This window comes from Zonotrichia albicollis, chromosome 2 (assembly GCF_047830755.1).
Source record: "Zonotrichia albicollis isolate bZonAlb1 chromosome 2, bZonAlb1.hap1, whole genome shotgun sequence".
Classification (NCBI taxonomy): Eukaryota; Metazoa; Chordata; class Aves; order Passeriformes; family Passerellidae; genus Zonotrichia; species Zonotrichia albicollis.
In genome coordinates this window covers 12,245,514-12,271,868 of record NC_133820.1, presented here as the reverse complement: position 1 = coordinate 12,271,868, position 26,355 = coordinate 12,245,514, and the positions used below count along the sequence as shown (strand labels likewise).

Below are 26,355 nucleotides of genomic sequence, written 5' to 3'. Positions count from 1 at the left end.
GAGATGTGAGTGTCCCAGAGGATTCCTACTGGGACGATGCCCAAGAGCTTTCTTTGGGTAAAGGTGAGAGGTACCAAGACCTCTGACCGTGGGGACAAGATGTGCACTGTCACATGTCCCAGTGGGAAGACAGGAGAGAGCTGGAATTGTCCCAGGTGAGAGCCAGCAGTGCCAAGGAGCTGTGCCAAGGAGCAGACGCTGCAGCCCCAGAGCTGCCCTGGTGGGACGATGGCAGTGAGGGAAAGCTGTCCCAGTGGGAGGGAGATGTGAGCAGGCAGGAGCTGTCCCAGAGGAGAAATGCCCTCAGCTCTGAGATGTGGGACAGATCCTTGCTCGCAGTGAGTGAGGAGGAGCCTGAGCCTTGTCCCGCAGGGGGCCCAGCTGTGGCAGCCCCGTGGGCACAGAGGTGGCGGCCCAGGCAGTGCCTGCCCCAGCCAGCGCCTCTCCTTCCCTACAGAGCCCCACGGAGGCCGAGCCGGCAGCTGCTGCCCCAGCGGGAGCTGCTGAGGAGGAGGAGCCCCTCGAGCTTCTCCTGTGCTGAGGGGAAGATCTGGGAGACCAAGAGCTGCTGCCGGGGGAGGATGATGTGAGCTCCTGTTCTGAGGAGGAGCCTGTGGGCTCATGGAAGGATGAGGAGAGCTCCCAGCTGTGTCCTTCACCCTGCGAAGGAAGCCCAGCAGGGCAGGGGCAGCACGCAAGGCCGGAGCCATGCACGGGCACCCGGCCGGGCTGGACAAGCGGCACCACGAGAGCCTCCTGCGCTGCCACAAGGCCGGGGCCCGGCTGCTGCAGCTGCCTCGGGGCACTGCCTGAGGCCCCGACTCCTGCAGCTCTGCCCCGGCCTCTGCGGCGCCACGGGCACGGAGGCCGGGCCGGGGCTCGCTCCCTGCTGCCCGCAGGGCGCTGCCCAGGGCTCCCCGCCCGCCGGGGCCGGGGCCGGGCGCTGAGGGAGCGGCGCCGCCATTGCTGCCGCCCCCAGGGGCTCTGGGTCCCACCTGTCATCCCTTCCCTCTGTCTGGGCAGCCCCTCCACAGCACTGCCCCCATTCATCAGCTCTCCCAGTGCTCTTTCCATGTCCTTCCCAACAACCTTCCCTAGCGTCAGCCACTATTTCAAGCCCTGCCACGAATGTTCAGCCACAGCTACAGAAGCTCTCTCCAGGTGAGAGCAACACCGAGCCAGAGCTGTCCAAAGAGGAAGAGGCAATCGAGGACATGCCAGAGGACAGCACAAGTGACCAGGAGCTGTCCTCAGTGGAAGAGGACATCGAGGTCATTCCAGAGGACACCACGAGTTACCAGGAGCTGTCCTCATTGGAAGAGGACATTCCAGAGGACAACTGCAGTGACAAGGAGCTGTCCTCTGTGGAAGAGGACCTCGAGGTCATTCCAGAGAACAACTCCAGTGAGGAGGAGCTGTCCTCTGTGGAAGAGGACCTCGAGGTCATTCCAGAGGACACCATGAGTTACCAGGAGCTGTCCTCATTGGAAGAAGACAGTGAGGCGTCTTCTGAGGACAGCATGAGTGGCCAGGAGCTGTCCTCAGTTGAAGAGGACCTCGAGGTCATTCCAGAGGACACCACGAGTTACCAGGAGCTGTCCTCAGGGGAGGAGGACATCGAGGACATTCCAGAGGACAACTCCATTGACAAGGAGCTGTCCTCTGTGGAGGAGGACATCGAGGACACTGCAGAGGACAGCACCAGTGACCAGGAACTGTCCTTGGTGGAAGAGGACAGCGAGGTCTCTCCAGGGGATGGAACACATGAGGAGAAGCTGTCCCCTCTGGAAGAGAACATTGTGGTGGTTTCAGGGGACAACCTGACTGATGAGGAGCTGCCCAAAGTGCAAGAGGCCATTGAGCTTGATCCAGAAGACAGCAGGGCTCTTCCCCCAGAGGGGCCCAGCTCTGCCAGCCCCGTGGGCACAGAGGTGGCAGCAGGGGCAGCCCCAGCCCTGCCCAGCTCCTCTCCTGCCCTGGGCCGTCCCACAGAGGCCGAGCCGGCAGCTGCTGCCCAGTGCGGAGCTGCTGAGGAGGCGGCAGCGGGGTCAGTGCCGGCAGTGCCCCAGAGGATGAACGGCTCCAATGAGGAAATGAAATTTTGGCAGTTCTTGGATGACCTGGAGCGTTTCCTCATTGGAGACCCAGAGCTGTCCCAGGAGGTGTCTGTTTGTGAACGATGCACGGAGGAAGATCCGCCCCACACCGAGAACAGCACCGGGACCAAGCCCTTGTGCCCAGAGGAGGATGAGTGAGAAATGGTGAGTGTCCTGGAGCTGCCCCCAGGAGAGGACGAACACCAAAACCAGGACGTTTCTGCAGCTGATGGAGTCCCAGTGCCCGTCCCTCAGGAGGCCTGGGCTGAGTGCCCGGCACAGGAGCCGTGCAGCCAAGGGCCGGCGCCTGCCCTGCACAGCCCCCCAGCCCCTGCCCTGCCCCGCTGGGAGCCCAGGCCCTCCGCGGGCAGCCGGCTGCGCCCAGGACACGTCCATCCTGCTTCAGGAGGGCGCTGCAGGGGCTGTGCCGCTGTCCCTGCCTCAGGCCACGGCCCGAGGACTGAAACAGCATGAGTGACCAGGAAATATGAAGATGATAAAGACAAAGAAGATGAATATGACCCCTCCCGACGGTGCCGCTGCTCTGGTGTGGGAGCAGCAGCTGTTGGGTTCAGCTGGAGGGGCTGAAAGATCGCTGCTGCAGTTCCTCCAAGGCAGGCAAGGGAAAAGCTTTTGCATGGGCCGGCAAAGCCAAGCAAGCCAAGCAAAACCGTAGCAGGCAGAGCCAGGAACAGCTGGGCAGTGAGGCTTGGAAAATGGGCAGCCAAGGAGCCCAAAGCTCCCCCCTTGCCCGCCCCACACACACCCAGCCCCGGCCTGGAAGGTGCAGCAACCATTTCTGGGGCACAAAGCAGAGGCTCCTGGAACGGACTCTCAGCAAAAACCAGTGCAAGACAACGGCAAAAAAGACAAAGAAGACAACAACAAATAGGAAGCTGACAAAGATGAAGACTAAAAAGACAAATCAGAGAAGGCTTATTTAAGGATCCATAGAAGAATAGGAATAAGAATTTAGAAATACTAAGAAGAAGAGTACTAGGAATAGGAATAACAATATTAAAATATGTAGAAGACGAAGAATAGGAATAGGAACAGGAATAGGAATTTTAGAATACATGTAAGTAGCAAAGAAAAGGAGTAGTAAGACAGAGTAGTACACAGAAGAAGAACATTATTAGGGAGAAGAATAGAAAAATTAAGACAAAATTGAATGAATCAATAAAACTAAGAAATAGCATATTTCTGTTTCATATTGAATATTTTATTACAATCTGTGATATAAAAATATTAATATACCATATGCTGTAATTACGATTCATTACAATGTCGCAACACTGTTGTCGTTATTGAAGAATTTGTGTGTTTTCTAATAAAGTCTGTAAAAAGGCACAAGAACAGAGTGCCCAGGTTTCATTTGCTGTCTCTCAGCGGTGCCGATGCATTTCCCCAGGCAGTGGCACGGAGCCCCCTGTAAGCAGGGAGTGCTCAGCCCCAGCCCAGCGGGAGAGTTGCCGGCCGGGCGGGCAGGGCAGGGCTGGCGCTGCTCTCTGCAGGCCAACTGAAGGCGCCCGTTGGGGCCGGCTGAGAGAGAGCTGTGCTGGGAGAGAGCCCTTGGCAGCGGGGCTGTGCAGCCGCCAGAGCGGAGCCAGCACAGCCCCGCGGGTTCGCTGCCCGCGGCCCGGCAGCCCGGCTGGGGCTGTTCCTCAGCAGCCCGGCCTGCCTGGAGCAGCCCCGGCCCGGCGGGAGGGGTTCCCCCGCTGCAGCCCCAGCCGAGGCGGCGGCAGCAGCAGCAGCCGCTCTGTGCCGCTCACACCGATCCCTGCGGCAGCGGCTGCACGGGGCTGTGCAGCCACAGAGCCCAGACCAGCGCGGCCAGGCCTGAGCAGCGGCTCTGGGGCTCTGCTGCTCCTGCTGGGCAGCCCCTCAGGGCTCAGGGGCTGGAGCCGCTCTGGGCGCCTCCGGCCTCGGGGCTGCTCCTGTGCTGCCCCAGGGCAGGGCCTTGCTCCGGCATTAGGGTTTCTTTCTTCTGGGATCACTCTCATAGAATCCCCAAATCCCTGGGGCTGGCACAGCCCTGCCAGCCCATGCAGTGCCAGCTGTGCCCCATGGGCACCTTGTGCCCAGCCCAGAGCACTCAGTGCCACCTCCAGGGGACACCTGCAGGGATGGGCACTGCAAAGCTCCCTGGGCGGCCCCTGCCAAGGCCTGAGCTCTCTTTCCATGGGCAAATTGCTGCTGCTGTCCCAGCTGAGCCTGCCCTGGCCCAGCCTGAGGCCATTTCCCTTATGCTGTCCCTGTTCCCTGGGAGCAGAGCCCAATCCCCACCCGGCTGTCCCCACCTGTCAGGGGGTACAGAAGGATTGTTCCTTTCTTAGGCCCTCTCCTCCTCCTCTCTGCTTTCCAAAACCAAATAAGAATCACTGAAGGATTACGAATCCCACATAAGTATTTGTTACTGGATGCTCAGCATTTCCTCTGCCCACAGGGACAGCCAAGTGTCCCCCTCCTCCCTTGCCCAAAATCCACCAGCAGAGAGTCCCCAGGCCAGCGTTCTCTCTGGGGGAGCAGCAGGAGGGAAGTTTGAGGATTCTGCAGCTCTGACAGAGGGGAAGGCAGGAATTCTCCTTTCTTTCTGTCTTTTCTGCACCAAAGAAGACTCCTGCTATGGAAATAGGAATTGTTCATGGTGGAGCTGCCCTGCAGGGCTCCAGCCCAGAGGAAAGGCCTGGGGGACATCGGGTGTGGTCACACCTGCAGGTTGGCACTTGAAAGCTGTTCCAAGAGGGGAAAATGATAGAGAAAACAGATGATCCAGAAGCACGCCTGATCTGTCTCCTCTCACTGTACTTGGAGGAGGTTCTGGATCAGTGATGCAGGGCAAGCCTAGGAAATCCAGGGGAGCTCTGATTTTACTCCTTGTGGGAAAGGAGAGGGGCTTTTGTGCCCGGCTGAAGCGTGGCAGTCCTGCGGGAGCTGCACAGCCGTTCTGCAGCCTTGGAGCCAGCTGCTGGTGTTTCCCTGGTGTTGCTCACTTTTGCTTCTATGTTTCCAAAAGAAAGAAGATCACAGGAAATAAATTTAAAAGTTCAAAAAGACAAGAACAACTGACAAAAACTTTTCAGATTTTCTAGCACAGTTTTTTTGTCTGCCTCTCTGAGATCCTTCCCCTGGCAGGGGATATAAAGCTGGTCCTGCATGGGATCTGAGTGCTGAGCTCAGCTTTGTGACACATTGTAGGTGGGTTTTTTCTCCAGGGCTGAGTCCTATTTCCATGGTCAGACAGGCTGGTGGGAGGAGCTGTTTGTGCCCTTAACCAAGGAAGATGGAGAGAGAGGAGGGCCCGCAGTGCTGAGGGTGTGGGAAGGGCTTGAAGGGTGGGAGGCATCAAGGGGATGCTGCTGGGGATCCTCCTGTGAGGGTGGAGGATCAAGGGCTGCTGCAGGTCTGGCTGCCTCTTCCACCTCTTATCCTTGGCTTTAGGAGATTGGAAATCATTTGGAGCTGAAGCAGGAACAGCAGGAAGATCCTTCTGGAGGACTCCTGTGTGCGGGCAAACAGCAGGGTCAGACACGGTAAGGGAAATAATTCCATGGAGATGTCGCTCTCCACAGCCTTCCTCCCAACACCAGGAATCCTTGCAGCTCTCTTTTCCTCCACAGCTCTCTCCCTCTCTCCAGCCTTCCCTCCTGGACCAACTCACTCACCAAATTTCCTCTCTTCCAGCATGCTTTTGCTTGGCTTTGCAAATAACATCCTTAGTGTCCTCGCTAGGAGGTGGAATGGGAAAGTGAATTTTTCCCAAAGGACTGGAGGCACTGCTTGCTTCCACTCTCTTCCTAGTTCAGAACTTAAATTCATTCTGCTTTAGAAACTTCACAGAATTGTGAGATTATTGGGGGGGAGGGGTGTGGAATTGCTTTTAAAATCACTTTCCTTTTCATTGCTAACTGCTGTACCATTCTGGAGCCTGGCAGAGAAGGTGTGTGCCCTTGTTAGAGACAGAGCAGTTGTAAATCATCTTCACATTCACAGCCATTTCCAGGGATTATTTCTCAAGCAGTGACAAAAGGAAGGACAAAGCCTGACAGTCTGGATTGTTACCCAACAAAAAGGCTGAGAAAAGTCTTGTGCAAGGAAATAAGTCCTGGTAGAGCATGAAGCACGTGCTCTATGTTTGCACACCTAGAGCACAACAGCTGAAATTTAATAGCAAACAACCCCAAAAAGTCTGCAGTTCCCAGGGCTGGGCTCTGAGAATTCCTGACTTTGTACTTGGGCAATTCCAGAAGGATGAAATACAGAGAGTTAAATTGGATTTTGTAGTGAGCTAAGATGGTGTAATCCTGTCTCAGGAGCTCCAAGCACAATTTCTGGTGTATCCCAGCTCCATGAACATCTTGACTGGAATATTCTCCCTCAGTGTCCCCACTTAGCTCCCGTTTGCCTTTGGAAGCTGCTCAGTGAATTAAACCCAGGGGTTGTGGTTCCTTGGGAGAAGGCAGCAGCACTTGCTGCAGTCTGTGGTACCTTTAATTTATGGTCCCTCTCCTGGCTGAGGACTGGTTTCTCCATTTCTCCATCAGCACCCCCTTAAAGGTCACGTTCTGGGGTGCGTTTTTCTCCCTGACATTTGTCCACATGCAGCACATAGGGAGAAATTAAGTTTGCAGATGTGACCTATGATAACATTTCTGAAATAAATCCAGACTAATCTGCCACGAAATATTGCTGAGGATTACATATGCTCGAAATGTCAGTGTGCCAGTGAGATGAACAATTGTCTTTTATTGAATGTGCTGCTCTGCTGAAGTGTCCTCCAAGCAATTGTCCATGGATAAAATCTGTCCTGAAATCTGCCTTTGCCATTTACTGCTGAGCATGATTGCACTCTTAAAAGCTTCTAGACCAACCACAGCATTCAGACTGAGATATGTTTATTAAATATGAAAAGGAGATGAACAATTACATTTTTATTTTTGCACATCTATTTATTATATAGTTATTAATTATATATTCATTGCTTAGTTCTGTCTTATATATTTTAATTTGTTTATTAGATACAGATTTCTTTATTTTTTTGTTTAGAAATAAACACATATAATGTATAAAATATGTATATAAGCATAAATAAAATATGTATATATACACATCTATGTATATGTAATATATACAATTATATAAATATATTATATATATAATGTGTATATAAACATATTATAATAAAATATATATACATATATAATATTAAAATACATTTTTAGAGCATTTGTATCACACTTTCAGCCCTGTCCTGTACAGTTGTGCAAAGGACCTGATGAGACCTACTCGAGGCACGATTATTTCCTATCTGTGGCTGCTTAAGAGATGAAATCTTGACTCTGCTGGAACAAGTGGGGACAATTCCCAGTGCATTTGTTGTCCATATTTCAACCAGATGTGACCAATGTGTCCATCCAGTGGCACTGCTGGCACAGCCACCGTGTCCCACAGCCTACGAGCCCCTTTGTGCCCCAAACTGGGGGGCACAAACAATTGGCACAAACAATTCCTATTTCCTTTGCCTCACCCCTGTTGGCTGAGGCAGGGGTGCTGCTGTGTGACAGGGACAGAAGGAAGGATTCCAGTCCTCAGGTGGATCAGAAGGCTCTGTTTAATGAAAGCAGCAGGTCTTTTTATATAGGTATATAAAGTAGCAGGTCTTTTGACTTGCTAAGGTGTATTGTATTTGTGGGGTGCCCCCAATGAAGGAAGGAACGATGAATCTGACTCCATGTTCTCAGAAGGCTGATTTATTATTTTATGACACTATATAACATTAAAGAATACTATACTAAAACTATACTAAAGAATACAGAAAGGATACTTAGAGAAGGCTAAAAATATAATAATGAAAATTCGTGACTCTCTCCAGAGTCCCAACACAGCTTGGCACTGATTGGCCAAAGAGTCAAAATAATTCAGAATCCAATGAAACAATCACCTGTGGGTAAACAATCCCCAAAGACATTCCAAAGGAGCAAACACAGGAGAAGAAAATCAGATAATCATTGTTTTCCTTTTTCTCTGAGGCTTCTCAGCTTCCCGGGAGAAAAATCCAGAGGGAAGGGATTTTTCAGAGAATGTGAATCTGACACATTTGGTGACTATGAATAACACACTGTGGAGGACCATAACTATAAACAATGGTTACAGAAAGAGAGATAATAATTGTTTGAATTCTTTCCTTTAAGATTCCCAGGCTCAGCCTGGGAGGAATTGTCCCTGAAGTGAGGATCTGCACGGCTGTGTCCCGCAGGGCCATGGCAGAGCGGGTGCTGGTGGTCGGCAGCGGCGGCAGGGAGCACGCCCTGGCCTGGAAGCTGGCCCAGTCCCCCCACGTCAAACACGTGTTTGTGGCTCCAGGAAATGCAGGCACGGCTGACAACGGCAAAATCTCCAATTCAGGTAAAAAGTGGGGAGAAAAATCCCCGTCCAAGCAACCAACAACTGAGACAAACCAACTGGGCAGGTGTGGTATTTGCTGGGTGCCCAGGACGAAGGGGGAAAATTATGAATCTGACTCCATGTTCTTAGAAGGCTAATTTATTATTATGATATGATATTACAGAATCCTATACTAAACTATACTAAAGAATAGAGAAAGGATACAGACAGGAGGCTACAAAGAATGACAATGAAAACTCGTGACTCCTTCCAGCCTGACCGTGAGTGGTAATTAAGTCAAAACAATTCACACATTGGATAAACAATCTCCAACCACATTCCCAAGCAGCAAAACACAGGAGAAGTAAATGAGATAATGTTGTTTTCCTTTTTCTCGGAGGCTTCTCAGCTTCCCAGGAGAAGAATCCTGGGCAAAGAGGATTTTTCAGAAAATATGATGAGGACAGGCAGGTATAGTAAATGCAGGGCAACCCTGACGAGGGGGCGTAAATGATGCATCTGACTCCATCTTATCAGAAGGCTAATTAATTATTTTATTATACCATGTTATTCTATATTACATTACATCTAAACTGAATCTGCCCAAGTACCCAACTCGCTCACCTGCTCAGAATTCATGACTGTCTGCTGACAGTCCCAACTCACACACCTGGATTTAATTGGCCAATGAATCAAAACAATCACACCAGAATCCAATCACCAATTCCCTTCAGGCAAACAATCTTCCACGATGCATTTCCCTTTGGCACAACAAATGAGATAAGAATTGTTTTGATCATTCTTTTCTCTGCATCTCTCAGGGTCAGAGAGTGTGAATCCCACAGGCAGGTGCCAGTCGCTCGTCTCTTACTGGTGCCACAAATGATTGAAGGCAAAGATTTCTGCTTTATTTTGGGCTCTGTTTCTGAATTTCAGAGCTGCCTCCTGAAACACCTTGCTCTGTTTGTTTTTACCTTGCTGCTTAAGCTAGTGAGGCTTATATGAGACTGTATTTCTACACCTCATCTCTTCCACTTTTGTGCTTGAATTCTGTGACCAATTCCAGTGAAACTTAACCCAGAAGCAGAGGACTCAAAGTTCTTAATTCTGAATAGAAACAGCTCTGTCCAATGCTTTGAGTAAATCTTTACTCAGCTGTTGAAATTGAGTTTCTTTCCCAGTCTTAAGTTTTATTTTTCAAAGTTGTTATTGTTGTGATAAGCAGCTTTTGAAAATATATCTTGATTACACATGGCAAATAAAGGAGATTTAATCAGCTAGCAGATGTGTATTACAAACAGTAGTGCAAATTAGAGTTGTTCCCAGCTCCTTTTGGAGTCTGCTTTTATTACATTGATATTCCACTTTGCCCTTAGTGGGCTGTTTCATGATTTTAATCACACTTTTAACAGGATGGAAAAAAGACATTCTTGTCCCCTCTCTCTTGTTTAGGCTTTACATTCAGTTAACGATTTTTCCTTTTCAGCTGTATTAGTGAGCAATCACACTATTGTTACCCAGTTCTGCAAAGATCACAACATTGGGCTTGTGGTAGTCGGCCCAGAAGCTCTTCTGGCAGCTGGTAAGTTAATAAAATAATTAAATAAAACTGAGTTGACTGAAAAAAATATAAATTGTATTTATATAATATAATCATTATAATATAGATACAATTTTAATATAGATATAATAAAGTAAAATATAATTATAATAAAATAAAGTTATAATAAAATAAAGTTTCAGTAAAATAAAGATATAATATAACTATAAAAATTAAAAATAATAAAATAAAATTATACTATAATATAATATAATATAATATAATATAATATAATATAATATAATATAATATAATATAATATAATATAATATCCTTGAAATCTGCTTTAAAATGGGGTGGGTAACTGTGGGAGTGCTCAGTAAAGTACAGAGCTAAAGAGCCCTAAAACCACAGGCTGAGAAGGGCCAGTGGATATTCAGAACCTCATTGGAAGGTGCATTAATTACCTGAGACAAAGGGAGGTGTAACAAAGGGGTGATGGATGGGAATCTCCTTTTTTCACATGTCCCCAAGGAGCCCCCTTGGTGCTTGTGCTGTTTCTGTGGTGGCTCTGTGTCCCCAAGGAGCCCCCTCGGTGCTTGTGCTGTTTCTGTGGTGGCTCTGTGTCCCCAAGGAGCCCCCTCGGTGCTTGTGCTGTTTCTGTGGTGGCTCTGTGTCCCCAAGGAGCCCCCTCGGTGCTTGTGCTGTTTCTGTGGTGGCTCTGTATCCCCAAGCAGCCCCCTCGGTGCTTGTGCCGTTTCTGTGGTGGCTCTGTGTCCCCAAGGAGCCCCCTCGGTGCTTGTGCCGTTTCTGTGGTGGCTCTGTGTCCCCAAGGAGCCCCCTCAGTGCTTGTGCTGTTTGTGTGGTGGCTCTGTGTCCCCAAGCAGCCCCCTCAGTGCTTGTGCTGTTTCTGTGGTGGCTCTGTGTCCCCAAGGAGCCCCCTCAGTGCTTGTGCCGTTTCTGTGGTGGCTCTGTGTCCCCAAAGATCCCCTCAGTGCTTGTGCTGTTTCTGTGGTGGCTCCGTGTCCCCAAGGAGTCCCCTCAGTGCTTGTGCTGTTTCTGTGGTGGCTCTGTGTCCCCAAGGAGCCCCCTCGGTGCTTGTGCCGTTTCTGTGGTGGCTCTGTGTCCCCAAAGATCCCTTCAGTGTTTGTGCCGTTTCTGTGGTGGCTCTGTGTCCCCAAGCAGCCCCCTCAGTGCTTGTGCTGTTTCTGTGGTGGCTCCGTGTCCCCAAGGAGTCCCCTCAGTGCTTGTGCTGTTTCTGTGGTGGCTCTGTGTTCCCAAGGAGCCCCCTCAGTGCTTGTGCTGTTTCTGTGGTGGCTCTGTGTCCCCAAAGATCCCCTCAGTGTTTGTGCTGTTTCTGTGGTGGCTCCGTGTCACCAAGGAGTCCCCTCAGTGCTTGTGCTGGTTTTTGCCTCAGGGATCGTGGATGACCTGCGGGCAGCAGGAGTTCGGTGTTTTGGGCCCGGGGCCAGGGCAGCCCAGCTGGCCTCCAGCAGCAGCTCCAGCAAAGCCTTCCTGCAGCGCCATGGGCTCCCCACAGCTCGCTGGGCAGCCTTCAGCACCCCCCAGGAGGCCTGCAGGTTCATCTCCAGGTACATGGGCTGCCATGGGGCTGCTCTGCCGTCACTGGGGGCTTGGGAACCCCTCAGCTCCTGCTGGGTTAATCAGCTCTGGAATTAGACACAGCTGATGAAGGTGCAGCTGTGGCGCTGCTGGAGCCAGGCTGGGAGAGCTCACCTGGAGAGGAGAAGCTCCAGAGAGAGCTCAGAGCCCCTGGCAGGGCCTGAAGGGCTCCAGGAGAGCTGCAGAGGGACTGGGGACAAGGATGCAGGGACAGCACCCAGGGAATGGCTTCAAAGTAGGATTTGATGGCATCTTGGGAATGAGGAATTGTTCCCTGTGAGGGTGGGCAGGCCCTGGCCCAGGGTGCCCAGAGCAGCTGGGGCTGCCCCTGCATCCCTGGCAGTGCCCAAGGCCAGGCTGGGCACTGGGGACAGTGGGAGCTGTCCCTGCCATGGCAGGGCTGGCACTGGCTGGGATTTAAGATCCCTCCCAACCCAACCCTTTTGTGATTTTGTGAACTGCAGCAGTTGATTTTTCTGTTCTGAATTCCCAGCTCTTCTTCTTTTCCATCTACTCCTTCAAGATGCTCAATAAGTCATTCATAGATAAAAAATTGTAATAAAAGAAAAGTATTTAAAAAATATTTCTGTTAAGGGCTGAGAATCATTTCTACCCAGACAGATGCCAGCAAAACACTCTCTGAGGATGATTTGGAAGGTTCTGGTCAAATATCCATAACAAAAGGAGATCAGTCCCATTTCTTTGCCTGTGGGTTGTGTTCCCAGACTCCTTGTCCTTGCTGGCAAGTGTATGTGGGATAAACTCGTGGAACTGTGGGGGTTTTTTGAGTAAAACCAACCTTTTTCCTGTTTTTGCTCTGTAAGGACACCCAGTTTATGTTGCTGCCACACAGAGACAAGGCCAACACCTTCTCTGTCAGCACGTGCAGGGCTCCAAAGGGAAAACTGTCCCAGGTGTGCACAGAGAGATGGGAAAAAGGGAGCCTGGGGGGTATAAACTGGGCTGAGGTTTAACAGAAATCACAGTGTGGAAATAAGAGTGAGGTGTTATTTCAGGAAACAGGAAATTCAGCCTTTCAAAAAAGGTTTTTTTGGTTATTCACAAGCCAGAGGGTGATTGGTAAAGTTAAAATCCATTCATTACCAGGGTGATGCTGCTTTGTTCTTTTTTAAGTTCTGGATTTAGCTTGTGTTTCAGAGTAAGTGGGGGAATTCTGGAGGCACAGTGGGAGTGTGGGGAGCATCCAGGAGCAAAGTGGAGATTTCTCTGGATGCAGCAGGGATGTCTGACCCCTCTGTGCTTCCCTTAAAGCACAGACTTCCCTGCGTGGGTGGTGCGGGCACGGGGACCAGCGGCCAGGAGGGAAGTGACCATTGCAGCCAGCAAGGAGGAGGCCTGCAGAGCTGTCCAGGAGATTATGCAGGTACAAAAATCTGTAATTAACCCCTGCCAGTCCAAATCTTGGTGCTCTGTACTCTGGGAGTTTGTAGTTCCTGCAACAGGGGCCAGTGTTTTTGGGAGAAATTGTTCATTTGACTCAAGAGTTTCCCTGGCTCTCCTCAGACTCCTCCTGTGTGCCCCAGGCAGGGTTGGGAGCTTTTGTGACTGAATTGCTGTTCCAGCCTCGGGTTCCCCTTCTCTGCCCCTCCAAATTGTAATTTTTCCTTGTCTCCCAGGCCTGATAGGGAATATTTCAGTGTTGCCTCCTCATGTCCAAATGAAATTCCAGTGGCTTTCCTCACTGGTGTTCAAGCAAGCCGGCACCTCTCATAGACATTGGTTATTTTGTTAGAAGAAAATGAAGAGAGGATTTAGGCAGTGGATTCATATCTGCTCACTGGGGATCTCTTTTGTTTTGTTCTTTTACAGGACAGAATGTTTGGAGAGATGGTTGTTATTGAAGAACTGCTTCAAGGGGAAGAACTTTCTGTAGGTATTAATGGTGTGGTGTTGTGCTCTTACCTTTTGGCATTATTGCTGTGCTTCTGTATACATACCCATGTTTATTTATTCAAATTTCTTTCTTTTTATTTTTTTGTTTTATTTGCACTTTGAGAAATTAATGTCTATTGTATACCATGAAATCTAAGCCCTGTGTCATGCTAATCAATGCCACGTTGTCAGTAGATTTTTCTTCTACATCAACAATGACATTGCATTTATAGTTGTTATTTTAAGGGAAATTTTTTTTTTTCCCTAAAGTGACCCAAAACAAGTTTTTATGAACTTTGCCTTGGTAATTTGTGTTACATCTGTAACTTTGTGCTAATATTGAGTGCCTCTTTTAGGCTATTCACATGGCAGAGGACAGGCATGTGTTCCCATGTGACTCAAAATCTGATTAATCAAAAGGGAATTGTAATGAGAGCCACCATTTCTCTTGGTAATTTAAACATGAAAAAGAAACAATGAATCCTTCAGGTCAATGGCTTGTAGCAGAATAAATGGATCCTGAGAAATTCTTCACTCAGAAGCTGCTGAGGCCCTGGCACAGGGTGCCCAGAGCAGCTGGGGCTGCCCCTGCATCCCTGGCAGTGCCCAAGGTCAGGTTGGACACTGGGACTGGAGCAGCCTGGGACAGTAGAAGGTGTCCCTGCCATGGCAGGGGTGGCACTGGGTGGGATTGAATATCCTTTACTGTGGAGAATTTGACTCCATGTTCTCAGAAGGCTGATATGTTATGTTATTTATTGTATATTATATATTGTATATTATATATTGTATTGCATTGAAATGGTATACTAAAACTATACCAAAGAGAGAAAGGATACATCAGAAGGCTAGAAAAGAATGAATACTAAAAACCCATGACTAACCAGAGTCCTGACACAGCGGGGCTGGGATTGGTCATTAATTAAAACAATTCATATGGAACCAATCAAAGATGCACCTGTTGGTGAGCAACCTCCAGACCACATTCCAAGCAATCAGATAATTATTGTTTCCATTTCCTTTCTGAGGCTTCTCAGCTTCTCAGGAGAAAAATCCTGGGCAAAGAAGATTTTTCATAAAATATCTCGGTGACACTTTGCAGTGTGGGCTTCTGCAATTTGTACATTTTCCAGCAGAACTGAGCTGAGGCTCAGCAGTGCTGTCCCTTGTGCTGTGGCCATTGTCACCGCTGTCACCGCTGTGCCTGTCTTTGTCCCTGCAGTGCTCCTGCTTCACCGACGGTGTCACCGTGGCCTGCATGCCCCCGGCTCAGCCCCACAAGCGGCTGCTGGACGGGGAGCGGGGCCCCAGCACGGCAGGGATGGGCGCCTATTGCCCCGTGCCTCAGGTACTGCCCCAGCCCTGCCCTGCACAGCCCTGCGGGGCCCTGCTGCTCCTGGAGGGCTCTCACCCTGACAGTCATCCTTTGGGCTTTAATTCTCTGGAGTAACCTCTCTTTTACCTCTTCTGTTATTCCTAAACTTTGTGTTTCTCTGCTCCCGTCAGCACCACGTCAGGAATCCCTGCAGAATTCCCTGTGGGGCCTGAGCATAACCTGGGGGTCCTTGTTGGTCCTTACAGCACTGCTCCACCACGTTTGCAGTGCGTGTTTCTCCAAGGACAGAAACACTCTGGCTGTGTTCAGCCCAGGTTCCAGTCCCAGACCTCTTCAGAAGCACCCAAACCCCCTCAGGAGGCAGAGCAGTGAGATTCCCCCCTCAGGAACACCCAAACCCCCTCAGGAGGCAGAGCAGTGAGATTCCATCCTTCAGGACCACCCAAATCCCTCGGGAGGCAGAGCAGTGAGATTCCACCCCTCAGGATGCAGAGCAGTGAGATTCCACCCCTCAGGAGGCAGAGCAGTGAGATTCCACCCCTCAGGATGCAGAGCAGTGAGATTCCACCCCTCAGGAGGCAGAGCAGTGAGATTCCATCCTTCAGGAGGCAGAGCAGTGAGATTCCACCCGTCTGCACCACCCAAACCCCCTCGGGAGGCAGAGCAGTGAGATTCCACCCCTCAGGATGCAGAGCAGTGAGATTCCACCCTCAGCACCATCGAAATCCCCTCAGGATCACCCAAACCCCCTCGGGAGGCACAGCAGTGAGATTCCACCCCTCAGGAGGCAGGGCAGTGAGATTCCCCCCTCAGGACCACCCATAGCCCTCGGCAAGGCAGAGCAGTGAGATTCCTCCCTCAGACAGCACCCAAACCGCCTCAGGAGGCAGAGCAGTGAGATTCCATCCCTCAGGACCACCCAAACCCCTCAGGAGATAGAGCAGTCAGATTCCATCCCTCAGGAAACAGAGCAGTGAGATTCCCCCCCCTTGGGATCACCCAAACCCCCTCAGGAAGCAGAGCAGTGAGATTCCATCCCTCAGGACCACTCAAATCCCCTCAGACACCACCCAAACCCCCTCAGGATGCAGAGCAGTGAGATTCTCCCCCTCGGGATCACCCAAACCCCCTCGGGAGGCAGAGCAGTGAGATTCCACCCTCAGGACCACCCAAACCCCTCAGGAGACAGAAGAGTGAGATTCCCCCCCTCGGGATCACCCAAACCCCCTCAGGAGGCAGAGCAGTGAGATTCCGTCCCTCAGAACCACCCAAACCCCCTCAGGGTGCAGAGCAGTGAGATTCTCCCCCTCAGGCAGCACCCCCCTACCAAGGGAAGGAGCAGGGCTTGGAGGGGACAGCAGCAAAAAATTGTAATAAAGAAAAATATTTTTTAAAATCTTTCTGTTAGTTAAGGGCTGAGAATCATTTCTACCCAGATAGATGCCAGCAAAACACTCTCTGAGGATGATTTGGAAGGTTCTGGTCAAATATCCATAAGTAAAGGAGAACAGTACCATTTCTTTGCCTGTGGGTTCTGTTCCCAGACTCCTTGTCCTTGCTGGCAAGTGCTCCATGAGATAAACTCGTGGAACTGTGGGGTTTTTTTTAATAAAACCAACTTTTTGACTGGTTTTGCTCTGTAAGAACACGCAGTTTATGTTTCTGCCTGTTCCCTGCTCCAAGGGAAGGAGCAGGGCTTGGGGGGGTACAAAATTGTTATAAAGAAAAAGCAGCAAAATTGTAATAGAGAAAAATATTTAAGCAAACATCTCAGGCAGCTCCTCAGCCCTGCCCAGTCCTTCCAGCAGGGCCAGCAGATGCCACCACTGCCTCATGGCTCTCATTTGCTTGTCAGGTCCCAGAGGCTCTTCTGGAGCAAATCAGGGGTGCCGTCCTCCAGTACATCGTGGACAGCCTGAGACAAGAAGGAGCAGCCTATGTAGGTGAGTGAGCACCTGAAAGCCAAGGTGAGCCCCTCTCCAGGTCACTTCCATTGTCAGAGGCTGCTTCTGAATTCCAGATGGTGTTTGTTTAAAAAAGTAACCCAGCAGCAGCTCATTTCCCATGCAGTGTTAAGCTTCACTCAATTTGGTTCACAGCTCTTTGTTTGGGAGAGAACCTTGGCCTTGTTTCCTTAAAACAGCTTGATTTTATTAAATATTTTGAAATAAAACAAATTTATTTGCAGTTCAGGGCAGAACATACACTTCAGTCCTGCAGTACTGCTCACTCCTACACATACAACAATGTCCATTTTCTCCAGATCTTTATCCAGAGGCTGTTTTGGAAAAGGCAGGTGGTGCCCACAGGTGCCACTTAATGCCAAGGGCTGCTGTTGGCACTGAGGAGATCTCAGACCTCCAAAGAGTTGGGCTCCCACCAACATCTTCAAATTCTGCTTTTTGGGGCCTTTTTTACAGTGCCTGAGTAAGAATGGAGTTGGGTGCACGATGCCAGAGAACCTTTGCTTTGTGGGGTTTAAAATGTGATGCCCTGCTCCTTAGGTGGCCACTTGTCACTTTTATGGATATTTGGGAATTATTGTGGCTTGCAGAACTCTTGCTCCTAATGCCTTCTGATTTGCAGAATGCTCCAAAATGCTCTGTTTCTTTTAAAGGAGTTCTCCAAAGAAAGAAATAAATAAATGTTTAAGTTATTTGCTTGGCTTTGTGTCCAGGTGTGCTGCAAACAGGTTTGATGCTGACCAAAGAGGGGGTGAAGATTTTAAACTTTAAATGCCAGTTTGGGGATCCCCAGTGTCAGGTGAGTGGAACACACTGGAAAATTAAAGTTGCTCCATTTTTTACCTCTTCCTGTTGTAGTTTATTTCTAGGGAAAGATCTGGATGTGAACATCTTAGACAATGTCTGAGGTAACATTTTGACTTGTCAGCTCCTGTTTTATTAGTTAAAACATCTGTTCCTCAGATTTTGTTTTTTCTGGAGAGAAGCAGAATGGGAGAGGCCTAAATTCATGTTCATTCTACATAAGCTCACACCTTATGTTTCTAAATTTTTTGGTTCCAAAAGGTGCTGCTAATATTAAATTAAAACCCAGAGTTTCCAAGGGAAAACTGGCTTGGCACATACAGATTGTATTCCATCAACTGAATTTTCCCTAAGGTGAACTTCAACAAGCCAGCAAAATAAAAATAAACTTCCATCACTCTGAAAACTTTTCTACAGGTAATTCTCCCTCTGCTTAAAAATGATTTTTATGAAGTGATTCAAGCAACAATTGATGGCAAACTCTGCAGCTGCATGCCAGCCTGGCTGGAGAACAGAACTGCTGTGTGTGTGGTCATGGCCAGCCCAGGATACCCAGGGGACTCTGACAAGGGCATGGAGATAACAGGTAACTCTGGGAGATTGTTAATTATTTAATTGCTTCCTCACAGGGCTCCGGGGTCTGGGCAAGGTGGGCATTGGGATATTCTGTATTCCTGTAGGTATTCAATAGTAACTTAGATATTAGAGATGGGTATTCAATATTCATGTAGGTATTCAATAGTCATACAGATATTAGAATAGATATTTTATATATATATATATATATATATATATATATTTTGGATGTAGATGTTCAATATTCATTTGGATATTAAATAGAGATGTTCAATATGCATATAGATATTAGATATTATATGGATATTTGATATATATATTCAATATCCATGTAGATATTCAATATAGATATTTGATACACATGTTCACTATTTGCATAAGTATCCAATATCTGTATATAGGTTAGACATAGATACTCAATATTCATATGGATATTTGATATTGCTATTCAATTTTCATACAGATATTAGAATTAGATATTCAATATCCATATAGATATTCAACAGAGTTATTCAGGATTCATACAGGTTTTCAATATTCATTTGGTATTGGATATAGATATTCATACAGGTATTCAATATGCATTTAGATATCAATATGCATTTGGATATTGGATATCATTTAAATATCAATACCATTTGGATAATAGATATATTATAATAGCTATATTATCCAAATGGTATTGATATCTATATTGATATTGATATCTATATTGATATCTTGATTTTCTTCAGGATTCATGCAGGTGTTCAATATTCATTTGAATATTGGATGTAGATATTCAGGATTTATACAGATATTCAATATTCATTTGGATATTGGATATAGATGTTCAGGATTCACACAAGTATTCAGTATTCATTTAGATGTTGGCTATAGATATTCAGGATGCATACAGATATTCAATATGCATTTAGATATCAATACCATTTGGATATTGCTATTCAGGATTCATGCAGATATTCAATATCCATTTGGATGTTGGCTGTAGATATTCAGGATTCATGCAGGTATCCAATATCCATCTCCTCTGTCCCAGTACTCCTGGTTCAGGATCTCATGGAGATGTTCCCAGTGTTTAAAACCAGAGGGAACTGTACAGAACCATTTCCATCCCACTCAGCTCCTGCCCTGCCAGTCCCACCCTCAGCTGGTGTCAGCTCCTGGCCAGGGCTCTCCAATTCTGGCAGCAATTTTTGGCATTTTCTCTCTGGGGAAAAGAGAGATTCTCCATTTCTCCATTGCCCAGGGACAATGTTGTGTTCTGGTGCCTTGTCCCTGGCAGGGTTTCTGACCCCCTGCTTGTTAATCAGAAAAAAAAACCAGTCAAACCAATGGAATCCAATCCATTCTTTTATTATTCTTTTATTTATTTATTATATTATTATATGTCTTTTATTCATTATAATGATATAATTATAATTATTATTTATTTTATTATTATTATTCTGTTATTTTCTTCCACATAAGAGTTTCATGGGGTTTATTAGTTTTTATTCTCTTTTTCACATTGAATCACATATTTTTGGATGATACTTCCAGGGTGGGATTGTTGGGGTGTCCTGTGCAGGGCCAGGGGTGGGACTGGGTGATCCCTGTGTGCACCTCCAGCTCAGGATATTCTGTGATTCTCTGATCTTAATGGCTTTACAAACCTTTTATTCTTGAGTATTCCTTAAAACAGGATGCAAAGGGGCTGGATTTCATTGTAGCAGGGCCAGGGGAAAGAATTCCTTGAGCCTGTAGCAAAGAGAAAACCGTGCTTGGTTCCCATTTCCCAGGTGATGGCAGAAGTTCCTCCTGTCCCCTTATCAAAATAGGAATTTAAACAAACTGTGCTTGGTTCTCGTTTCCCCAGGTGATGGCAGCAGTTCCTCCTGTTCCCTTATCAAAATAGGAATTTAAACAAACCGTGCTTGGTTCTCGTTTCCCCAGATGATGGCAGAGGTTCCTCCTGTCCCCTTATCAAAATAGGAATTTAAACAAACTGTGCTTGGTTCTCGTTTCCCCAGGTGATGGCAGCAGTTCCTCCTGTTCCCTTATCAAAATAGGAATTTAAACAAACCGTGCTTGCTTCTCATTTCCCAGGTGATGGCAGCAGTTCCTCCTGTTCCCTTATCATTCCCTCCAAACAGGAAACCAAACAAACTCCAAACCTTGCACAGTTTTGCTCCCCTGTGTCAGAGCAGCCCCGTGAGTGTTTGTGGAGCAGTTCCAGGGAATTGTGTGGAGTGGGCAGGATGGAATAGTGGGAGATAGCAAGGTAACATCAGCACTGATGGTTTAATGCCAGGGAAAGGGGAGAATCCAGGCAGGAAATGGCTGTGAATTGAGATTTCATGCAGGAAAACCCTGCACAAACTCCCCACAGCTCCCAGAGAGAGCACAGCTTTCCTGGCCCAGGGCAGGGATGTGTCCTGTGGTGGCTCCTGGATCCCACATTTCTGCTCCTCTGGGATTTTTCTTTAATTTTGGGGTGCCCCAGATGTGGACTTGTAGAAGAGAGCCCAGAGGAGGCTCCAGGATGGGCAGAGGGATGGAGCACCTCTGCTGGCAGGAAAGGCTGGCACAGCTGGCATTGCTCACCTGCACAGGAGAAGCTTTGGGCTGAGCTCAGGGCGGCCTTGCAGGGCCTGGAGGAGCCCCAGGAAAGCTGGAGAGAGACAATTGCCAGGGGATGCAGGGACAGCACACAGGGAATGGCTGCCAGTGCCAGAGGGCAGGGCTGGGTGGGATCTGGGCAATGAGGAATTGTTCCCTGGCAGGGTGGGCAGGCCCTGGCACAGGGTGCCCAGAGCACCTGGGGCTGCCCCTGCATCCCTGGCAGTGCCCAAGGCCAGGTTGGACACTGGGGACAGTGGGAGGTGTCCCTGCCATGGCAGGGGTGGCACTGGGTGGGCTTTGAGGTCTCTCCCAGCCCAAACCAGTTTGGGATTCCATGATGGAATGGCTCAGAAGAGGATTCCTGGGGCCCATGCAGTCTTTCACTGATGATGCTGTTTCCCAGAAAAAAAGCAAAGGTGAAAATTTTGTTGTTCTCCCTTGACTAATAAAGGACTTGAATCTTCAGTGTTTTGCCCACAGAAGGTGATGGATCTGGGGAAAGGTCTGGAAAACACAGCCTGGGAGGAGCAGCTGAGGGAGCTGGGAAAGGGGCTCAGCCTGGAGCAAAGGGGGCTCAGGGGGGACCTCAGTGCTCTGCACAGCTCCTGACAGGAGGGGCAGGAAAGGAGGAGAGGAAATGGCCTCAAATGGCACCAGGGCAGGCTCAGGTTGGAGATTGGGAAAGAAAATTTCCCTCTCAGAGTGGTCAGGCTTTGGGCTGAGCTGCCCAGGGAGGTTTGGAGTCCCTGAATTGTCCCAGAGGAGTCTGGATGTGGCCTTGGGGACAGGGATTGGGGTGGTGCTGGTGGGGCTGAAGTGCATTTGGATGATCCTGGGGGGCTCCTCCCACCTTAAATCTGAGATTGTCCCCAGAGAATGCAATTCAAAACCCTCAGAGAATTATTTGTCTTTGCAGGGCTTCTGCAAGCCGAGGAGCTGGGGCTGCAGGTGTTCCACGGGGGCACGGCGCTGAAGGATGGCAGGGTGGTGACCACTGGTGGCAGAGTCCTGTCCATCACTGCCGTCAGGCAGGACCTGATGGAAGCCCTGGGAGAAGCCAACAGGGGGGTGGCCACCATCCACTTCCAGGGGGCCACCTTCAGGAGGGACATCGGGCACCGGGGGCTGCGGCTGCTGCGCCAGCCCCTGTACGTGAGCACGGCCCAGATGTTCCCCCCTGCCTCTCCCAGATGTTCCCCCCTGCCCCTCACATCTGGGCCACCTCTGCTGGGCCTGCACAAAGGGTCCCTGCTGCTGCCAGCTCGTCCTTCCCTCCCCACAGGGCCCTGATGTACAAGGACAGACACGTGGGAGCTGGAGCCAGGGAGGTTCTGAGCTGCCTGCCACAAACATCAGCTGTGAGAGGCACCAGGGCGGGTAGGACTGGGAAGAATCTGGGAATTCCCTCAGTGTTTGGGGTTTTTTCCTCCCTGGGGATTGGGCAATGCACTCGTGGCATTGAAATTGAGCTTGGGAAATTGGAGCTGGGATCAACACAAAGAAAGAAAATCAATTTCTTTCTTTTCACTCCTCTTGTGATGAATCAACAAATGCCTGCCTTGCCATGGAGGGGATTGTGCTTCTTAGAGGTGCAGAATGGAGAGGAATATAGTGGAAATAAATAGATGAAATTACCAAGGGCTGGTTGGACTCTGGGGCTTGGAGCAGCCTGGGACAGTGGAAGGTGTCCCTGCCATGGCAGAGGATGGATTGAGATGGGTTTTAAGGTCCCCTCAGCTGGGACAGCAGCAGCAATTTGCCCATGGAAAGGGAGCTCAGGCCTTGGCAGGGGCTGCCCAGGGAGCTTTGCAGTGCCCATCCCTGCAGGTGTCCCCTGGAGGTGGCACTGAGTGCTCTGGGCTGGGGACAAGATGCCCACCAGGCACAGCTGGCACTCCATGAGCTGTGCCAGCCCCAGGGATTTGGGGATATTTGCAGTTCTTTTCTTGGTGAGAGTTTTGGGTATTTTATTTCCCATAATCCAGCCCATGCTGTGTTTGCCCTCTGCAGGAGGTCGCTCAGAGGGAGGAGGCTTTGCTGCTTTCTTTGACCTGAAGGCATCTGGCTATGATGATCCCATCCTGGTGTCCCAGACCAAGGGCCTTGGACCCAAACTGCAGGTAATTAGTAATTAACTGGCAGCTCCACTGCAGCACAGCTGATGGCACCTGCTGTTGATTTTTATTTTTATTTTTTTTAAATTTATTTCTAAAATCATCTCTATCTCTGGGAATAGAGGTCTTCTGCCTTTGGGGGTATAGGGTCTTATCATTTTTGTCTCTTTCTCTGTTTAAACTACTTATAGATTACAACTACTTTACCATCTGCTAACTTCGATATGGAGGCTTTTGTTTGATAGCAATTTGAACACTTTCATCTCTCTATACTTTCATATAGGGAAAAAGAGTTTTTCTCCATAGTTTTGCAAGAGGATTTCAGCCTTAAGATTAAGGCATTTCCTCATCCCCCCTATTTTGGATTTCAATTTTTATTTACTCACTTCGATGTCTTTATGCTGTTTCTTTACATGTCTGTATCTTGTTGTATCTTGGACTTAGATGTTTATTAGTTTTTATTTATGTTGCAGTCTTACAAGTTGTGAGTTTTACAGTACTTTACTAACAAGGTAAATGGAGCTGAGTCTCTCTTTCTATGAGGTTTTTTAAGGACAAACTATCTAATTCAGAAATTACACATGAATTATTTTTACTTTTAACTTAGTAACTAACTACCCATGACTTGTAATATGGACTTTTTATCTAATTACACAATGCTACTTAAACCTATCAAGAAGAAGGTAAAAAAGGAGTAGCTTCTGCTTTAAAACTTTTATCTTGTTTTTTATATACTACTATATTCTAAAACTTCAAACTCTTAAGTTTTTTACCACATGATATTACACAATTCTATTTAAACTACACCCCCATAATTTCAGTTTTATCATTTAATTTTCACAGCTTTCTCCACAGTTTCAGGTCAAATGCAGTGTTCCCTTGGGGGTCAGCATTTGTTAGCACAGAAAGTCTGAAATTCTCCATAACCAGGGTTCCAACCACCTGCCAGGGCTGTTTCAGTGCCACCAGCTACAACCTCTTGAGCTCCACAAACTCTCCTGAGTCCACCACAGTGGGCACCTGCACTTTGGAAATTGTTATTTGTGCCAGGCCTGGGCACACTTAACTGAGGATGGGGATATTTTGTGGTGAAATGATAACAACCCCAAATTTAGCTGAAAACTTGAGGCACTAAAGCCTCAAATTTCTGCTATAAATTGGAGGTTCCATTGGCTTTGAGGAGGGTCTGTTGGAGCACAGGGAGTTGTTGGAATGACAACTGGCAGACTCAGACTAATAAATTGTGTGTGGAGAAGGAGAACAGCCCAGGGCATTGGGGAGAGGAAGGATGGAAGAAATAAACATTAAAGAAGCCAGGAAATAAAGAATTTTAATTAGCCAAGAACACACAGGACGAGCTGAGTTAGGAATATATTTATGTGGAGAATTGGGATAAATTGAACCAGGGATATATTTATGCATTGAATCAGGATAAGCTGACCTGGGGATTTATTTATCTATAGAATCAGGAGGTTTTCAGCCATCAGGAGAGTGGAGATCTGAAGCTCCTGTCACTGTCAGGCACAGCAATGTCCTGTGTTTCCAACAGTTTCTGCCTTTAATGCCAGGACAACAAACAGCAGGAGACTGAGCAGAATCATCCCCCAGTCTTTGGCAGTCTCACCTCCCCAGGCTCCTCTGAGCATGAAAAGTGCTTGGTGCAGGCTCCTGTGGGCCTTTGTTCCCCTGCCTGGCACAGAGACATCCCCAGCTGTGTCCCCAAGGTTCCTCCCTGGCCAAGGGCAGGCTGGCAGCTGCCTGCCAGGATTGCTGCTGGATCCGGGGCAGGGAGGAGCAGCAGAGGCCATGGGCTGCCTGTTTCCATGGCATTCCCCAGTCAGCCAGGGAAATCAATCAGGAATCCAAGCCCAGGCTCTGTCTGGGTGCTGCTCCCTCCTCATTGGGAATCCAGTGGTGTTTATTCCATGTTTTCTCCTCACCCACCCCTCTGTCCTGGCCCTTTCTGCACAGGTGGAACTGGCCCAGTGAAAGGAACGTCCTTGGAAGTTTATCCACTGATCATTAAAGGCCTTTTGCACCCTTGGGATATTGGCAATGAGGAATTGTTCCCTGGCAGGGGCTGGAATAGAATTCCCAGAGCAGCTGGGGCTGCCCCTGCATCCCTGGCAGTGCCCAAGGCCAGGCTGGACACTGGGGACAGTGGGAGGTGTCCCTGCCATGGCAGGGGTGGCACTGGCTGGGCTCTGAGGTCCCTCCCAACCCAAATCATTCCATGATTCTATGATAATCATGGATTTTCTACGATAATATTCCAGAAAGCAATCAAAAACCAAAAATCTCAAAATGACAATTTCTAGAATAGCTGAAATAGAATTTCTATGGCTGAAATTTGAACTAATATTTAAAAAAAGCCATATAGAGTTTTCTTTTTCTGTCTGCAAGAAAATGAGCTGTTTTCTCTTGATTTCAACCAGGTAATGCACCAAGTTCTGTCTTCCATGTATGTCCTGTAGTGCTTCCTTTCAGAGAGAAGAAGGTTTCTGCTGATTTCACTGATGAATAATTGAGTTTTGCCTGCTTCTCCTTCCCACCATGTTTTGCAGGTGGCCCAGGTGTGTAAAAGACACGACACCATCGGGCAGGACCTGGTGGCCCTGTGTGTCAATGAGCTCCTGGCCCAGGGGGCTGAGCCCCTCTTCTTCCTCAGCCATTTGTCCTGTGGCAAACTCGATGCTGAAGTGATGGAAACCATCAAAGAAGGAATAGCTGAGGCTTGCAGGAGTGCAGGCTGTGCTTTCCTGGGTAGGGACTCTCCTCTCCTCTGAGATGTGAAGGGTTTGAGGTTGAATTTACCACCAGAGAAATGGACTTGGGAGGTGGAGGCAGAATGTGGCCTGGAGTTGTTGGTTTGTGTTTGGTGGGAAAAACAGTTGGGAATTTGTGTTTCAGTTCTTCCTGGTCTGTAAAATGGGTCAGCACAGAAAGATGGGGTTCAGTATTCACACAGAATCACAAGGTTGGAAGAGACCTTCCTTGTTCTTCCTTTTTTATCCCTGAACCAAAGGGAACAGAACTGGAAGCCTCACACTGCTCAGTGTCAATGTTTCCAAGCCCTCTCCCATACTCAGGGAGCTGCCACGTGAGTACCAGAACCAATAATGACAAAATCACTTCTTCTCTCATGAAGCTTTGTTTTGTTGGAGTCTTGAGGTGAGGTAACAAACCAAGAAGGATTTTAAAAATACATCTGAATCCTCTTGGTTTGTTACCTCACCTCAAGACTCCAACAAAACCAACCTGTGTGTCCCTGGATGTGCTGCTGACTTTAGGAGATGCCATAAATTTAAAATGGAGTTGCAATAATGGCTTTGAGCTGAGGGAGGCAGGGTTAGGTGGGATATTGGGGATTAGGAATTGTTCCCTGGCAGGGTGGGCAGGGGCTGGGATGGAATTCCCAGAG

General features: G+C 48.5%; 1 protein-coding gene across 1 annotated transcript in view; it reads left to right on the top strand.

Moving 5' to 3' along the window:
• Positions 1-5,436: 5,436 nt before the first annotated feature.
• The window catches only part of LOC102071268 (trifunctional purine biosynthetic protein adenosine-3-like), a 33,149-nt gene continuing 12,230 nt past the window's right edge, over positions 5,437-26,355 (top strand). Inside the window, exons 1-14 of the mRNA XM_074533279.1 lie at positions 5,437-5,629; positions 8,288-8,501; positions 9,967-10,062; positions 11,438-11,612; positions 12,916-13,027; positions 13,474-13,533; positions 14,759-14,884; positions 16,728-16,815; positions 17,550-17,635; positions 18,058-18,226; positions 21,737-21,968; positions 22,103-22,197; positions 22,831-22,940; positions 25,499-25,697. Of these exons, the coding sequence (XP_074389380.1) occupies positions 8,357-8,501; positions 9,967-10,062; positions 11,438-11,612; positions 12,916-13,027; positions 13,474-13,533; positions 14,759-14,884; positions 16,728-16,815; positions 17,550-17,635; positions 18,058-18,226; positions 21,737-21,968; positions 22,103-22,197; positions 22,831-22,940; positions 25,499-25,697 (1,693 nt within the window). The 5' untranslated portion in view covers positions 5,437-5,629; positions 8,288-8,356. The remainder of the gene's footprint in view (positions 5,630-8,287; positions 8,502-9,966; positions 10,063-11,437; positions 11,613-12,915; positions 13,028-13,473; positions 13,534-14,758; positions 14,885-16,727; positions 16,816-17,549; positions 17,636-18,057; positions 18,227-21,736; positions 21,969-22,102; positions 22,198-22,830; positions 22,941-25,498; positions 25,698-26,355) is intronic.